This window comes from Nymphalis io, chromosome 13 (assembly GCF_905147045.1).
Source record: "Nymphalis io chromosome 13, ilAglIoxx1.1, whole genome shotgun sequence".
In the NCBI taxonomy this organism is placed as follows: Eukaryota; Metazoa; Arthropoda; class Insecta; order Lepidoptera; family Nymphalidae; genus Nymphalis; species Nymphalis io.
Genome location: NC_065900.1, coordinates 2,999,255 through 3,017,728, shown reverse-complemented (window position 1 = coordinate 3,017,728; position 18,474 = coordinate 2,999,255). Strand labels below are relative to the sequence as shown.

At 31.5% G+C, this 18,474-nt stretch overlaps 1 protein-coding gene across 1 annotated transcript in view; it reads left to right on the top strand.

Annotated features, from left to right (window-relative positions):
- Positions 1–1,516: 1,516 nt before the first annotated feature.
- LOC126772789 (probable 2-oxoglutarate dehydrogenase E1 component DHKTD1 homolog, mitochondrial) overlaps positions 1,517–18,474 on the top strand; it is a 33,338-nt gene continuing 16,380 nt past the window's right edge. The window contains exons 1-12 of the mRNA XM_050493369.1: positions 1,517–2,075; positions 4,035–4,161; positions 7,612–7,777; positions 8,922–9,138; positions 10,250–10,411; positions 10,686–10,759; positions 12,481–12,594; positions 13,084–13,197; positions 13,676–13,783; positions 14,226–14,383; positions 15,870–16,005; positions 16,136–16,267. Coding sequence (XP_050349326.1) covers positions 1,961–2,075; positions 4,035–4,161; positions 7,612–7,777; positions 8,922–9,138; positions 10,250–10,411; positions 10,686–10,759; positions 12,481–12,594; positions 13,084–13,197; positions 13,676–13,783; positions 14,226–14,383; positions 15,870–16,005; positions 16,136–16,267 — 1,623 coding nt within the window. The 5' untranslated portion in view covers positions 1,517–1,960. The remainder of the gene's footprint in view (positions 2,076–4,034; positions 4,162–7,611; positions 7,778–8,921; positions 9,139–10,249; positions 10,412–10,685; positions 10,760–12,480; positions 12,595–13,083; positions 13,198–13,675; positions 13,784–14,225; positions 14,384–15,869; positions 16,006–16,135; positions 16,268–18,474) is intronic.

Here is an 18,474-nt window from a genome sequence, read left to right as displayed (position 1 = left end):
GAAATTGTGTCATATGTATACCTAACACCAGCAGTGGGATATTAAAAGGCTTTTGCTTTTAACTTTTAAGTATCATATACGTACACATTTAGCTCATTTGGTAGAAAGATTATAATATAATAAATTAAATAATATAATTTATATTTATATATAACAATCCAAAACGGTTCATATGATTGCTCAGCTACAACCAATGCTACATGTTATTTTAAAAACAATCGTCTGCATCGAGAACTAATAATAATAAAAAATAGAGCTGAAATTAGATGATTCACTATAAAGTTATCACAAGCAAACATAAAAACCAATACAACTTACAAAAGATTAAAGAGCTATGAATTTTGCTTGAAACACGCCCAATGCAAATACTTAAAATCAAAAAACAGCTTGCAGAAAAAGTAGAGTATATATATAATGACATTTTAGTAATCATATAATAATAATAATAATATCCTGGGACATTATTCACACACGGCCATCTGATCCCAAATTAGGCAGAGCTTGTACTATGGAAACTAGACAACTGATATACTACACATACTACTTTTCTTTTGTAAATATATACTGATATTGATAACTACACCCAGACACAGGACAAACAGACATGTTCATGCACACAAATGTCTGTCCTGGGTGGGAATTGAAACCACAACCTTTGACGTGAAAGGCAAGTATCTACCAACCACGCCAACCGGCAATATAAAAAAACTATACACAAAAGTTGGGACTTTATTCCACCACGCTGTTTCAATGCGTGTTGTGTATACAAGAAAAGGTGTCAAAATTTCATTTGACACATGTCATCTACACGATGACCTTCGCTCTACTTTATCGTATCAATTAAAATATATACACATTATCATATTTAATTTGTCATAATCATCACTGAGATACCACTATATCTCTTATCTCTTAAATTTAATACATTTATCTAATAAAAATATTGTTGATATGAAATTCGAGCATATTGTATGTCAGAGTAAAATATACTAAAACCATAGCAACTATATATTCAAACTGTTACATAAAAAATAAAACCCACAATAATGTTAATATTTAATAAACACTTTAGTATCTTTGGTTCTTCAATAAAATAGGTTAAGAGTTTAAATACTGGCTAGATTGAAGATCAATACCACTCATTCTACTTTGAATTCCAAATTCAAATTAATTTTATAATAGAGCTATGATGTTACTTTTAAATAAACAGTTGTATATTTCCCGCTTTTAGATTGCATCTCGATATCGCTTTTTAAGTGAACATGGAGAAGCCAAATTGTGCCTTAATGTCGAATACGAGTTTCGTCGTGCAACAAAGCAGTAACGCAATATCAACGACGTGTTAGGTTAGGTTAGTACATGGTACCACAAATGAACGCTCGCTCGATGCATTTTTATTCTTCGCTTCCGTTTTTGAAATTTTGATCTCAACAATGAGCTTCGTGGCCGACTGAAGACGAAAATCGATATAAATGTATTGAAAGCCACCGTGGAAGCAGATACTCGGAATAATTACGAGCCGTTTACGTCATTGATAAAAAAAAACTTTTTATGTGTTAAATATTGTAATATTCATCCGATTATATAACCATTTCATAATATGGCTGTTCATGTTGTTGATGATTTTCATATCAATTTTTACGATGACAGACAAAAATGGAGTAAATATCAAAATCATTAAACGTATAACCTTGGCTCCTAATATTATTTGACATAATTCTTATCGAAATATTACGCCTTATCATTTGTAAGCCGCCAATCAACAACGGATCTTAATAAACAACACAATCATCATTCGAAATTCAAATCTATTTCTGTCTCCGTCATTACAACGACATTACTGTATTAAACGTAGCGTAGACCACTCCCGCGCAGAATGTTTTAAAATTGAGTGACCTTCAACGAAACAGAAATCATCAAGTGTGTTTTAAATATAAAATTGTAATTTGAAAGAAGAAAAATGTTTCTATTAAGTAAAGTGCAAGTGAGACAGTTGATGAGATGGAAGGATCGGATATATTATCATTCTGGAGCGGGGGTATTCGGGCATCGACCGCGGGAGTTGAATGAAATTGGTATGTTATCAAGCATAAAGTTACTTGAACTAAACGATCGCTGAGCCACGTTTAAATGAGTTCATTATTAGATATTACTTGAAACAGAATCAAACATGTACATACGAAAATTACATCAGGTTTACTGTCATTATCGATAATAATTATTATTGTAATGACTAAGGCAAACAATTTCTATGCAAATACGAGTTGCAAACAATTAACATTGTGTTGTTTTCTTGTACGACAAATTTTATAGTCATTAATGAAATTCAAAAAAATGTATATTATAAGGTACGATTTACATATTTTAATGATTTTTAACTAATTTGAATATCGGAACAACGTTTTTTATCATTTGTTTTACTCCATACAATTGGCTAATGAGAGCCAGAATAAATGTAAGACTGTAAAATGTAAAACATGTTTTTTATTGTTTGTCACTAGATGGCGTTGATTATTTTTTTGAAATTCCTAAATCGCGCTGTCTAAATTTATTGTAAATAGTACACATGCCTATTGTCAATATTACATTGTCAATATTACACGATGCGATCAAATTTATTAAAGTTTCGCAAACAGTGTAATATAGTTCTTTATTCGTTAATCATTTGGTCCTCCCCTATTACTTATTACTTATTAGTATTAACATTGACGAATGATTGAATGAAATTAATGAAAAATTATAAAGCACTTGTAAAAAATACCTACCTAATATATTTATCAATATAAAAAGTTTAAAAAATATCTAGGTAGCTAAATTACTAGTAATTAAATTAAAAAAAATCATAATCAATTCTGTTCGTTTTTGAATATAAATTTATTGAAAAAAATACTTATTATTTCAACAATGGTAATAATTAAAACAAAAAGCGTCGTTTTTAAATTATTAAGATTGGGGTATTTTAAATACTGATACTAAAAAAAAATCGTAGTTTTGTCCGAAATAAAAGTAGAAAGCACTCTAAAATGTCTATTAACTGTAATTACCTGTAATTTACGAAAAAAAAATTTATTGTTATATTTTGTATCCTTCATTTATACTCAATATGAAATATTAAAATTCTTACTAAAAACTTTATTATCATTCCTTCTTTTACAATTTTATTCATTTACTATGTAATGTTTTTCATTTATTTCATTGGGATGTTCTTTAAAATATAATGTTTAGCGAAAGGAACTTTATTCGAACCGGTTGTTAAGACAATTCTCGTTTTTATTTTAATATCACTAATATATCACTCTAAAATGTAAGTAAATATATACTAAACAAGATTTTCAATTAAAACGACGTGTAATAAATAATATTTAGATCGCCAAAACCAAACATTAATTTGAATTAAAAACTCTATTCTGTGACAAACTCGAAACAAACTGCAGAAAACGGTCGTGAAATATCAGAAATTGATATGCGACTGCGATTATGTGATTTGACCATTATATTTCAAGAATACACGCATCAAAATAGTATATCATTTTAAGTCTATTGTAATTCAAGGATAGAAGTGAGTATAGAACAGTACTGCAGCTTAAAATATTTATCAATATTATGACTTGATAATAACCCATGATTTAAATCATGATGTATATATAAATGATATTGGCATGTCTGTTTGAGATTAATATGCTTCAAATGCGTTTTTTTATATATGGTAGAATGTCAAACGGATCACCACTAAGTAAGTTGCCACCACTGCTCACACACATAAAAATACTGAATAGTGCTGTTTAGCGGTAGAATATGTGAAGTCTGGGTGGTACCTACCCAGACGGGCTTGCACAAAACCCTGTCACTGAGAAAGGTTCTTGACGATCCCGATTACCACGAAAGTTGTCACATTATTAATTTTTTTCATGGACAAAAATTTTATACTTTATTTTATATTACTATTTAACCGATCGCTGTATCATGTTATATTAATAGACAGTAAGTCTGCTGGATTTTATTACTTACTTATATATGAATTAATATAACTTCAGAAACACCACAAGAATTGATAATAAAACGTTACGAGAACTGTCGCGCGCAGAGAGTGGTCGACGCGTATCGGACTTACGGACACCTACGAGCTAACATTGATAACGTCGACTACAAAAATGAAAACAGGTAAACTTATAGATATTTTTTTTATAATATGGAAACCGCCGAGCAAATCGGCCAACTGAAAGTCACCGCCACCGACATTGGCGATGTAAGAAATAATAACCATTCCTTGCATCGCCAATGCGCCACCAACCTTATGAACTATGATCTTATCCCTTGTGCTTGTAGTTACACTGGCTCACTCACACTTCAAACCGGAACGTTAAAATACTAAGTATTGCTGTTTATCGGGAGAATATCTGATGAGTGGCGGGTACCTACCCAACTCAGACAGGCTTGCACAAAGCCCTACCACCAAGTATAATATAAAACAATATCGTTCTAAACTTCTTCATTTTTCTTAATAAATAACAATAAATGGGTGTATGTTTGTCCTCTATGCGTTCCTAAACTATTTATGAAATTTTATGAAATTGTGATAAGACATTTGTGATGTGTTCTGTGTACGCAATGGAATGTTCTTACCCAATAATAGTGTGAGTGCCAAGGTACTCACGAGAATTAATGTGTAAAAATGTAAACTCATGTACCGATCTCACGCACACATAAACGCAATTACAATAACAAATCTTACGCTGACGTCTCGATATCTTACGCTGACGTCATCTGACGCTCGAACTCACACATAGATCCTACCTTGTATCGAAAGTTAAGATGTTAACACGTCAAAAATAAAATGAATTGCCTTTGTATATTTGTCTTTCAATATAAATAACGTATATATGTAGACCCTTATGTACCAGTATCGGGTATAGAGTAGCCCCCCATCCCCGATACTAAAAAGTAAGCGTGTCAGAGAGTAAACATGGCGTGTTCAGTGCTGGTTAGTGTTACACGTGACAGTTATTTTTATCGACATATGCAGATTTCATCTCAATGTTTTCTTCCACCACCGGACAAGTTAGGTTATGCAATTTTTTCGGTTTAAAATCCATATATCCCACCGCGGTAAATGTCCAATTGTTTATAAGTGAATTAAAATTAAGAGTCGTCTAACTTAATTTATATAATTATAATGAAGATATTCGCTTAGTACTGTTACAACTTGAGCCCTTATAAAAATTTCATTAAAACGAAGACGTTAGGATTATCATTAATAATAATTAATTTGCTATATACTAAGACATCAAGTTTATCTAAATTAAATGAATACGATTATTTTCCAATTTGTCATATTAAAATATATTTCTGATTAGCTACCCGTCCCGTTTTCCATAATACATTTAACTCTACATATTCTCTTGGAATGATTTTTTCTCGTACATCTTTAAAATTTGTTGTCATTCAACCAATTTTTTAAAATATTAATGAATTATACATTTAAACCGTCCTCATGAATGACTCCATCCACTGGTATATACCATATGAAAAGATAGGTTGTTTATTTGTTTATTTCGTTCAGAAATACAGACGCAGCGAGAGCCTTTGTTTTATAATGTGAAGTATACGTAATAACGAAAACATTTTGTTTAAGAAAATTGTTAAAATAGTTTTAAGTGGTTCACTGGGTATATTATCGTAATATTAACTCTTTATTAGTAAAAAAACATGATTTACTTATTCTTACCTTAATTACTTGTACACATAAAAATAATAATAAGAATAAATCATATATACCAACAAAATATATTTTTACTAAAATAATATACACGTAAGTTTTAAAATCCTGTACACTCACTTACCACTTTTTGGTGTATTTAATGGTATTAAGTCTGCTGGCCATGAAAGCGTCATCGATTGGAAACCAAGCATTAAGGCTCAAAAAGTTTTTTTTTCTGAATTCTTTATTGCCGTTGACCCTACTTATGTTGACAGCATTACCTTTTGGACAGCCGAGTACTGAGACTTAACCGTGCAAATACAATGTTTATGATTCACAACCAAATATATCACATAGAAAGTGTGTCTACGAAAACGCCATATATTTATAATGAACGGTGGAAAATCTGGTGGGTTATTGGTTTCGCAAATGGAAGTAAAAAGGTGCGATATAAACGAACCGATGACACAATATACAGATTTAGGTCTCACTATCTTCCGCATAATAAGTCAGCCACTAGACCAACGAGATATTGCGTCATGAAATAAATAAGACATATATTTAAATGAACACGTGTTATCAAAACGCAAAGCGAAGCAAAACGCGCTGCTGCAAAGCTAAATGTACTTTCCAGCCTCTGTTTTACACAGTAATTGATAACCCGTTTTATCCGAATCCGAAATAATTGGTCAAGAGAATTATTTTATTTACAGTATTGACTATTATTCACAAGTTAAACTTCAAAAGACGCTTTGACGTAAACTCATTAGTTAATAAATTAAGTTATATATTTGACTTAAAAGACAATGTATATTTTATTATATAATTACTGCTAAAAATATTCGTATATAAGCAAAAGATTTTATAACTATGTAACGCTGCTGTAGCATAATCCATTTGCGACCAACCAAACTATAATGCTTCTGGCACACATCCGTTAAAAAAGTTTTAAACATTTACTAACATATTTAAGATATTATTGAAGTGATAAAAATATTATAGCATTGTACTAAAACATTTTATATCTATCAGATTAGACTTTGCTTTACATTAATATTTAAGTGTCAATAGCTCAAAGGTTTAGGGGTCACATAGCGATGTGAAAGTCGCAGGTTCGATTCTGACTCCTTGGGCTATTGTAGTTGCCACTACTTACACAAACTGTACGCTTAATTGGATGGGTAAATAGGAATATTAGTAATTCCTAAAAAAATATTCAATAACGTTTTATAACTGCAGTGTTTACTGGTGGTAGGGCTTTGTGCAAGCTCGTCTGGGTAGGTACCACCCACTCATCAGATATTCTACCGCAAAACAGCAATACTTGATATTGTTGTGTTCCGGTTTGAAGGGTGAGTGAGCCAGTGTAATTACAGGCACAAGGGACATAAAATCTTAGTTCCCAAGGTTGGTGGCGCATTGGATATGTAAGCGATGGTTGACATTTCTTACAATGCTAATGTCTAAGAGCGTTGGTGACCACTTACCATCAGGTGGCCCATATGCTCGTCCGCCTTCCTATTCTATAAAAAAAAAAAAAAAGTGTGGAATCAGCATAAGATACATTGATCTGCTGTGTGTGGTTAACTTAACCCCCCAGGGATTAACAATGGAACCCGAAGTCGAACCAGCACTTATCACTCTACATCCCATTGGGATTCGTACAGGATAACGATGGATTTTTGTTATTGGATATCAGCGTGTCCGTTTGGATAATGGAAAATCTTTTTACATGTATATAAAGCTTGTACGGTGCTTTTAATTTATTTACTTAGTCGTACATTTTCAACAAGACCTATAAAAAACAATTCTGTATTTTTTTATAGTAAGCATTGTAGCAAATACTCACAAAGGATACTAGAATAAATATTGTATATATATATAACGAGCTTATTTAATAAATCGTCTTTCAGATACATCAAAGAGCTTGATATAACGAGATACGGCCTATCGAATCAGGATTCAGTGGACTTGGGTTTATTGTACGGATACAACGGCAAACAATCTGCGAGCGACTTAGTCGAACAATTACAGAAAATTTACTGTGGACCCATTTCCTACGAGTTCTCTTACTTAGAGGTATTAAGTTAATTAAAGTTAAAGTTACGTCACAGTCATCCCTTAAGATCGAGACTAAATATTCATATTATAAGTAGCAACGTCTGAAGCTTATCGAATAAATAAATAAAAAAATTTAATAACATATAGAAATAATAATAATAATAATAAATTATTTACACACCCAAAAGATACATGTACACAAATTTCATCAGTAATATCTAACTCTAGGGTTTTTATTACCATTAGCAGCACTATTGGTGGATCTCTGACTCCGAAACTAATATAAATTGTACTATCACAGTCAGCGATTCCTCAACAATTCATTGCACACTAAATTAGATTCCTAGATCCCTTTAAAGGCGCAGTAAAATATAATTTATCATTGTAAAATACGAAAGACAAGAAGGAATATAAAACAATTAATAATAGTATGTTATTACGCGTGATAGAAAGGATTTAAGTTTGGTGCAGACCAGCTCATTTCATGTCTATACTTATTTATTTACCTACGGTCCTATATAAATGATCGTAAGCCTATACCCTATTCCAATCGGAGTAGGAATAAAGGTAAACAAACCTTAGACTTACAAATTGCATGCGATTTTCTAATTTGTCTGCTGTATTACGCAATGTAAAGAATTCTTGATTATTTTATCATTATTTATAACACAACACTATTCCACTTAAAAAGTTATAACCACATTAATTTAACTTTCTAAGTTCCAATTACAACTTCGCGGACATTGAAAACGCCATTTTCGCGAATCCATAGTGAATATCCTAGATTATTCAAGATGATATCGACCAATGATAGCACGTCAATTGATATCGGTATTGGTCTAAAACAAAAAAAAATAAAAAATAAAAATTTTGGTTTATTCCTGTTGTGGTTGAAATAGGCTATTTAGTCACCAAACAAAAATGTACTATATTGCAAAAAGGGTTAAACGTTTAGTTGTAAATATTAGCAGCCATTTCATTTGTAAATTTCTCAGTGTCTGTCAAGAATAGTATGTTTCTGCGTGTTTGTGTGTAAATAACTTTAAGCAGAAATGATCACGAGCCATTTGCTCATCCTTCTATCATAAGACTACTTTTTACGAAAAATCAATCTTACGACAAAATATCAACTGAAATTGATAAATTATAAATCATCTCCCAGACAGAAGCTGAACGAGAATGGTTCGCACAACGGATAGAATCTGGCTCTGATGTCGTGGACAAAGAACGCCAGATTGAAATACTTGAACAAATGCTGCGATCGCAAGCATGGGATAAGTTTCTAGCAACGAAGTATCCGTCTGTTAAGAGATACTGTGGGGAAGGAGCCGAGACATTGTTCTCATTCTTCTCAACATTGTTTAAACGTACTACCTCAGGTGAGCTGAATTTGGACCGAAATTTAATTTAAAAGCAATTACTATCAAGATTTGTTCGTTACTTTGTTTTGTAAAGAAGTATTTTAAAGTAATTTTATTTAAAGGGCTAAAGAAACATCTAATTCTGATATCAAAACTAAATGAATATTTAATTTTGATATCATTCCATTTGCATTGTAATTGCTTTCTTACAAAAATTTTACTTTGTTCATTGATGTACTGGTTACGATACGATTACAATTTGTACATACATAGTAGTAGTAGTAGTTCATAGTAGAATTGTCTATGAGGCGGAGGTAATTCACTAGCGATTCATAAGTTAAGGAAGCGCATGTTTGTGATCTATAAACCAGACTTGCTAATTTGTGATAATTCAAAAATGATCGCTTTTTATATACAATTATGATGCGTTAAATATGCTCGTAGGAACCTAAACATTCCTTAATTATAAAGGACGATTAAGTATTGAAACTAAATAAACACAGTAATACACAAATCGATTAATCAAAATCAAATCAGTCGAATGAGTTAAAAATTGTCATAGATCATTGATAGATTGTTAAATTCGTTATTAAAAGGAAACCTTTTCAGTTTTCATTACTCTGCGTAAGTGTAATTTATTTCATTTGGAAGTTTATAAAAGGCAATAAATTTCAAAATTCGAACAAAAATCAAATCGTAAGTTCCAAACTGAGACTGTAGCTGAGGTCGGCAACGGAAACAGCTGGATCGATTAGTGCGAATTGGAATAGCTATAAAGTATGAAAGAAAATTAACTTAATTAAATTAAATTAAAGAAAATTAAATTAAAGGTCAGCTTGCTAATAAAACCATGGCCAGGATTTGAAAACACGTCAAAACTATACCCAAAACCCTTTAAGAAAATCATACTTACTTTGTGAGACTATATTGGACAAAATATTGTACTAACGTATACGTATCCGGTTATTTATAAACATTATAAAGCGTAAGCATGTTACTTGTATATTTTTTTTATAATTACGCTTATTATCTTAAGCTTCAGCTCCATACCAAAGAAAAATAAATTTTAAATGCATTTAAATAAAGTGTATTTTACGTTACCATATCTAAACTTTAGTGTTCTTTCTAGAAAATGTTAAGCATATAGTGCTGATAATGGCTCACAGGGCCAAGCTAAACACTTTAAGCGTCTTACTAAAATATCCACCAGTGCAGCTCTTCCATAAATTAAACGGTAACCCAGAATTTCCTGAAGAGGCAAACGCTGCTTGTGATGTACCTACCCATTTAAGTAAGTATCATAGCAAATTAGAGTATATTTTATTTAATAGAGTTGTGGAATAGTTCCACAATCCAAACCCAAAATCAATTTTGAAATCACACTGGTATTTTATGAATTTGGCGCGTTCAAACATACAAGTTACCAAGCTTTATATAATGTCAGTAAAAATTATATCCGGCAGTGAAATTAAAAGTGTGATTGTTATCTTATAGCAAAAATAAAGCACTATTACGCCGCTTGCGCTCGAGATGTACCAAAAGTTAAAATTAGCTTAATGTTACAGGCGTATCCAGCGACATCACAATTGAAGGGAATTCTGTTCGAGTTTCTCTCATAAACAATCCGTCCCATTTAGAGGTAATAAATACGATAAATAATGTATGACACTACTGAAATTACTTTTATTTTTCAATAGCATCTAGAAAAACATTTCTCGAATCCTCTACAGTTGTTCCATTAAATTTTTCCTCAGCTAATCTCATAGAATTCATATTCATTGTGTCTTTTTTATGCGAATTAAGTTTTTTGTTTTCCCTATATATTTTATTGTAAACTAATTAATAAGAAAAGAATGATAAACAAAATGATATTTCAAGTGCTACTTAAACGTGGGCAAGGTACGTTGTAGCTAGCGCAAACTGGCTAGTTCCGGTTTTAGCCACAATGTGTATTACACTACTACAAACGCAAAAACGTCTCCAAGCTGGTTTATCTATAATTGTTGTTTAAATGATGTACAAACTCCTTACTAAACGTTGTATAGCGATATAATGGTATATTTTTTATCCATTCAATATAAACTTCTCGATGACCGAAAGAAAAATCGGCATTCCACCTTGCCTTGAACGATGGATCGAGATAAACAGACTCATCATCATCATCATCATCATCCTTTTCTCGTCCACTGCTGGACATAGGTCTCTCCAATGGCACGCCACTGAGCTCGATCTTCAGCTCTCAATCTCCAACCGCTTCCAGCCCAGACATAATAATAAACAGAGTGTATATATGTTTTGTTGTAAATCGTAATTTCCATATAATTAGGTTCACTTCACATGTGCTGACATGAGCCACCACAACGCCGAATTTAATTAACAGCCAGTCAGCAATTTCAAATTCCACACATACATATCATAAAGCAGTTTCAAATCGCAGAGTTTCGTATATGTAAATGAACGTCAAGTCAGATTTTGAGAATGGAATAGAATAGTTTATCTTGTTCCTAGCATTCGCTCAGTGATCGAAGTTTGACCATAATAATCATTACTGACAATTTGAAGATGTTTTCTTCAAATTGTCAGTAAGTAAGTAGATGATTCGAAAAATTTTATTCTACTCTTATGTGTATTTTCTTTGTACTTATTAATATTTTCTATTACGTAACAAAAAAATCGATTGTAAATTGGCGAATATGGTACGGTACTGATATATAGACAAACCTAATTATTTTAGATCACTGATCTACATCATGGTATACACAACGATATCAGTTACATTTGGGAATTGATTTTGACGCAGACGCATGAAATGGATGGAGGATTTCTAGAGGCTTTATAGATCGAAAAAATATTCATAGTTTTGATTAAATACTACATATTACAAGTAAAGTCTATTTACCTCGTGGGTCTAGTCGCTAGATGTAAGGCCGCAGACCCGGAGGTCCTGGGTACAATTCCCAGGTCAGACCAACAAAATAGTTATTGGGTTTTTCTGTTAGAAAATTCTCAGTAGCAGTTCGGAGTCTGGTAGTTGGAAGTGTGTACACTCCCGTGCCTCGGAAAGCACGTAAAGCCTGCGACTGAAACTTTTCCTGTAGTGTCGGATTGCCGTCCCACCGAATTATGAGAGTTAGTTAATAGAGAGTGTATCTGTGTTTGCGCACACACTTATGCACTGTAATATCTCCTGCGCAGTTGGCTAACCTCTCTTGAGAGTATATTTAAAATTGCTATGAGCGATATAAATTTATTTTCCGTGATTTATATATTATAACTCTGTAACTAAACTCTGGGTCAATCAATATGAGAATTATATTGAGTGTTATCATGTAAGTAACTTTCTTATAATTTCTAAAACAGGCAGCAAATCCAGTATCAATGGGTAAAACTAGATCCAAACAATTCATGCTTAGAGAGGGCGACTATTCGTCAGACGGATCTTCGAGATTTGGTGATAAAGCTATTAATGTTCAGGTAAATAAATTTTATGATTACTAATATAGCCGAGATTCACTTGTAGTTTGAATACGTAAGTCTCAACAGAATGTGCTAAAATTTTAATAATTCATCTCTTGCTCAGGGCTGAAGGAAATCATTGAGGCTAATAAACTTGCATGTGTTGCGTAATGGACTAAATCTGACACCTCTTCTTCCGGAGGAAATCAGGCCTTTGGCAAGCAGTGGGATATTCACAGGCTATTTTACTTTAGAATACTTTTTGCACTGCAATTGAATTTTTTTATAAACATGAAAAATGCAGGTTGTTTTAAATGTATACTGCACGATAAAACACTAGAATTTCAAGACAAACTGGTAACTTGAATAAATATTTCGAAAGGCAACAAATAATATTTAAAACGCCATGAATTAGTAAGAAACCCTTGATGCAACGTTTCTTATGGGTAGAGGTTTATCATCAGGTCAATTTCCTCATCTGTATTCTAATAATTATTTTTCTCTAAGATCCACGGTGATGCCGCTTTCACTGGTCAAGGAGTGAACCAGGAATCCTTGATGTTGTCTCAAGTACCTCACTTCGAAATCGGGGGTTCTTTGCACCTGATAGTCAATAATCAGGTTAGTCATTTATAAATGGATTATATACTTAATCAATGATATATAATATTTCTCAAGAATGCTGATTGAACTACTAATGAAATCAAATATTATTAATAAATTAACTTTGACATTATTGTTAATTTTTATCCGATTTTATATGATTTAACGAATGCTATGTAACATTTTCGAGGATTACGAAATAATTATCCTTCCAAAATACGTCGAAATCCTTTATAAATATCGTATTGAAACCTAAAATTCTTATTAATATTATAAATTAGTAAATAACAATAGTTTTCCTTATGAATATATTATAGAACTAAAACTAAAATAAAGTTTTTTTTATAAATAAAATCATTTTAAAAAGAACCTATATTGAATTTCTTATTCTATGTATGAAAAATTTGTATCAAATGTATGAAAAAATGTTGAAATATTTTTCTACAAAATATCATAATATGTGCGAGGGGAAATAACATTATTTATTATTTTGTAGCTTGGATTCACATTGCCGGCAAATCGAGGGCGTTCTAGCCGATACGTTACTGATTTGGCCAAATCAATAGCTGTTCCCGTCATACATGTGAACGGTGATTACCCAGAAGTAAGCATACACAACACTAGTTATAATAATAACATAAATGAATTTTAATTTCAACTTGAAAGCTGTGACAATTTGTATTAAAATTATATTTTAATTATTTATTTTAATTTTGATCCCAATGCCTCATAATATTCGAATAATTTAAATCTACAAATTATAACTGATATATCATTTGAATATATCTTCAATCTTATGTTAATTTTACATTCCCAAAATATCATAAAATTATTAAAAATTACTATTCTCTTATAAGTCTGTTCGATAAACCGAAAAATTAATTTTATGGGAATTCTTTACTAAAATAGACTGTGACTTGGATATCCAGAGGACTAGATATCCAGCCCAATTGCACGATTGTCAAACTACTTAAAATAAATAAAAAGAAAATGTATTAACATTTTCCAAAACAAATACTATAATCTCACTGGTATCATTCTTTCAGCTGGTTGTAAAAGCAACAAATATAGCTTTCGAGTATCAAAGACGATTCCGTAAAGATGTGTTTATTGACTACAATTGCTACCGTCGCTGGGGACATAACGAGCTAGACGAACCAACCTTTACAAATCCGTTGCTCTACAAAGTCATACATAACAAAAAGTAAGGAATGCCAATAATGGACGGAAAAGGTGCCATTAATGCCTTTTTATGTAAATACAATCTATAGCAGGTATACAGTACAGTAATTATCATGTGCTTAATTTGTGTTTATAATTCATCTCGTGCTTAACAGTGAAGGAAAACATCGCGAGGAAACCTGCATGTGTCTAATTTCATTGAAATTATGCCACATGTGTATTTTACCAACCCGCATTGGAGTAGCATGGTGGAATAAGCTCTAAACCTTCTCCTCAAAAGGGAGAGGAGGCCTTAGCCCAGCAGTGGGACATTAACAGGCTGTTACTGTACTGTACTGTAAATGATAAATGATTTGAATATTGAAATCCTGGATATGACCCTAGTATATCTGTAGAAATATCTAGTTAGACTTAACTAAGGGTAATAACTGTTTTATTGTATATGTTTGTCCAGTACACATTGCGTATAAACCTTAGAACAAATATGTAGGAGTAATCAATGAATTGAGTAACTAAATAAATATTTGCATCTGATTATATATAGAGTAGCTTTTCTTATACCGGATAATTTGGAAAATATTGATCTGCAAGTCAATGTCTGTGGATCAAATAATGAAATTATATTATTTGTTAAATTTTATTTTTGTTGCTTGTTGTTTTTATATTATATTGCGTAGCGTATGACAGACGGGACTCGAATAGGAAGATAACGATATCTCAATTGACAAACTATGAAGGCTTAATATAAAAAAAAAAAATTAAAATATATTTTTTGTTTTACTTTTTTTTAGTTATTTAAATTTTATTCCTAAATCTGAGTCATTTAACATGAGAAGTTCTTTTTTTTTGTTTTAGTTCTTTAAGTCGTATCATTTTAAATTTGTAAAGTCCTTAATTTTTATTTTAATATATTAGCCGTTAGTTGTATGGGATGGATACTGTGGTTTCCTGTAACTGGGGGAGGACATAGACTTATAACTCGCATAATGTATTTAAAGCTTGTCATGTGTATTCCTTATTGGAGATCCTATTTAAATAAAATAAACTAAAATAAAACCTTAAGATCTACACGGAAACAGACGAACGAAAATACTTAAACTGCTTTAATCATACCCATTCCATATTTAGTGGTATTCGGATTGTAACAAAATTTATAGACAACTAAATATTGATAAAGCAAAATCAAGCCTTAAAATAAGTAACGTCCTAATATAACTGTAATATGTCTGTACGCTTATACATACAATATTAAATAAGCTTTGTTTCGCTTTGTTTATTGAGAGTCCTTTGTATAACTCTAACCTATGTATTATTTTGTTTCACTTTGTTTATTATGTTTGATGTGTGTGTTTTCATTATATATGTTAGTTTGTCTATGTTTAAGCAGCTCCCAAACAAGCTGACAAGTCTTATGGGTGTCAAGAATAAAAATTAATATTAATATTTCGTTGTTAATACATAAATAAAATAAAATAAATAACTATTTATGAGTTAGATGTCTCCAACAGATCAATTCCCGATACATACGCCGAGAAACTCATCTCAAACGCAACTGTAACTGAATCTGACGTGAATAATGTAAAGATGGAATATACCAAATTTTTACAAGAGCAGTACGAAGCAGCCAGCTCTTATACGCCCGAGGTAAATTATTAAAAAGTTTTTACGAATACTTTTTTGAATTGAACATATAATTACAATTTTACTCAACAATTGACTACTTGATTTGATAAAATATAATGATTTATGTTTTAATAATTTCTTTTATCGTCAGGTGCAATATTTCCAAGACCAATGGTCAAATCTTTCATCAGCACCGAAAGCCGTTGAAGTTTGGAATACAGGCGTCGACAAGGAACTCTTGAAACTTGTTGGTAGGGCGTCTGTCTCTACACCTGCAGATTTTGTAAGTAGCATGATTTAATTCGCTTTGTTATATAGCCAAATTAAGGAGCACTATTGAAAAAAAATGTAGTACCATTTTTTTCTCTTTACTGTTTCTATTTTATTATTTCTGTTTTATTTTATGTTATATATGCAATTTGTCAGCTTCTTGATCTCATATTTTCGGGTGTAAAAATTTTTCTCTAATTTTCTCTAACATGAACACTTCCTTCCTTTTATAAACGGTGCTTAGGTGTTTAGTTAAACACTGATTTATATTTCTGTCATGATTGATGTGAGATTCGAAAGATGAGAGGACATTGTTTAACTAGTATCTCGCTTAGTAACGTTTATAAGAAAGATATATATAAATTAAAATTTATTTTCATGTAATAAAAATTGAAAATAATAACTATACTACTGCTATAATATAACACAAATTTTATCTTTGAAAAATATTTCTTGAGTTTCTTATCTCAAATCCTGTCATGAAAAACAAAACGAAAACGACGACACAGACAATTCAAATACATTTTTCCCTAATTATAGATGAACACGAAATAAAAAATATATATAGTAAAGTATATAATGGTTTTGGAGAGCGACTTCAGAAGTCCTGTTTATAAATTCACTCAGTATATATTTGCTTTGGTGTTCGGGTCTCAAAGTAATAATTTCCAATCCAATTAGAATTTAATTTTAATGGAATTTACCTGAACTGTTATTTAACCATTGATTATATGAATCATAGAAGTTGTTTTAGTGTAATATACAAAAAAAAAAACAAAGAAACTAACTTACTCTTATATATTTTCTATAGAAGTAAGTTTATTAACTATTTCAGTTGATAGGCTGCTTAGAAACATTTTTATCTAAGCAATATATAAAAATACTGAATTTTTAGATTACACCTCGGGCATGATTAGGTCTTCTTCAAGTCAAGTTAAGATTTTTCGAAGCCAGTTTGTGTGAGTAACTTAGAATAATCCAGGCTGATACTGAGATGTTCATGGCAAAAAACTGATAAACAGGATTTGGAATTAATACATAAATAGCATAACAAACATCGCGAAATAACATCGTATAAGTGAACATATAATAATATAGGAACAGTGTTGTGTGCTTTAAACATAATACTTTAACTATTACGCCCCTTTTTATCGCTGTAAAAACGCGTTACGCCTTTCCCCCACGGGAATAGTGGGGGGTATGTGGGGCTCGCGGGTGTCCAAGGCGCCGAGAGCGCCCCGAAAATCGGAATACCCACTAAAAAACCAGCGGTACCCTTTCCGTCATAACGTGGAGCACCACGGGATCGCTTTCGTATGCTACCGTGAACTATTACGCCCCTGGTCCAACCTCCTTTTATAACTAATTTTGGTTATACTGATAGTATATATATCTCGGTGCCAGAATATAGTCATGACATTCAACGACAAAATCGCCGCAAACAAGCGATATCGGGGTATCATAGTGAATAAAACCATATTCTTATCTCTGAAATAAAATTTCCTCTCTAACCGGGTCGCTCTAGGAATATAAGAATTTTCCATTCAAAATAATATTTATACAGTAAATAAATATATTTCATATGAATACAGACATTTTTATGAAGAGGTAAGTAAATACGTAGTAATCTCATTTGTGTTTTAACGTTTGCTCACTTCAAAACTAATTTTAATATTTTTATATGAACAATATTCAATGAGTTGTAAATAAAAGTTTACATTTTATTGTTAAAAATAGTTCTATATTCCAAGGGCAGAATCAGTAAAGATGAACAAACCTTAAATTTACATATTCCATGTGATTTGTTCCATCTCTTATTCTTTGATTCTGTTCATTTTTTAAGTAATTGTGACACTTAGAATGAGTACTAACATTTGTTGTATTACATTATTTTAATCGATATACACATTGTTGAAGAACCAAATAAAATAATTAAATTTAAATAGCTCTGCTATATCATGGATTATAAACAGTTCTTGCTTAATATGTCTTTACTGATAATACAATAATATTACATTTGACTTCTCTTACTGTGGTAGGGCTTTGTGCAAGCTTGTCTGGGTAAGTACTACCCACTCATCAGATATTCTGCCGCAAAACAGCAGTACTTGGTATTGTTGTGTTCCAGTTTGAAGGGTAGCCTGTGAAATTACAGGCACAACGGATATAACATCTTAGTTCCCAAGGATGGTGGCGCATTGGCGATATAAGCAATAGTTA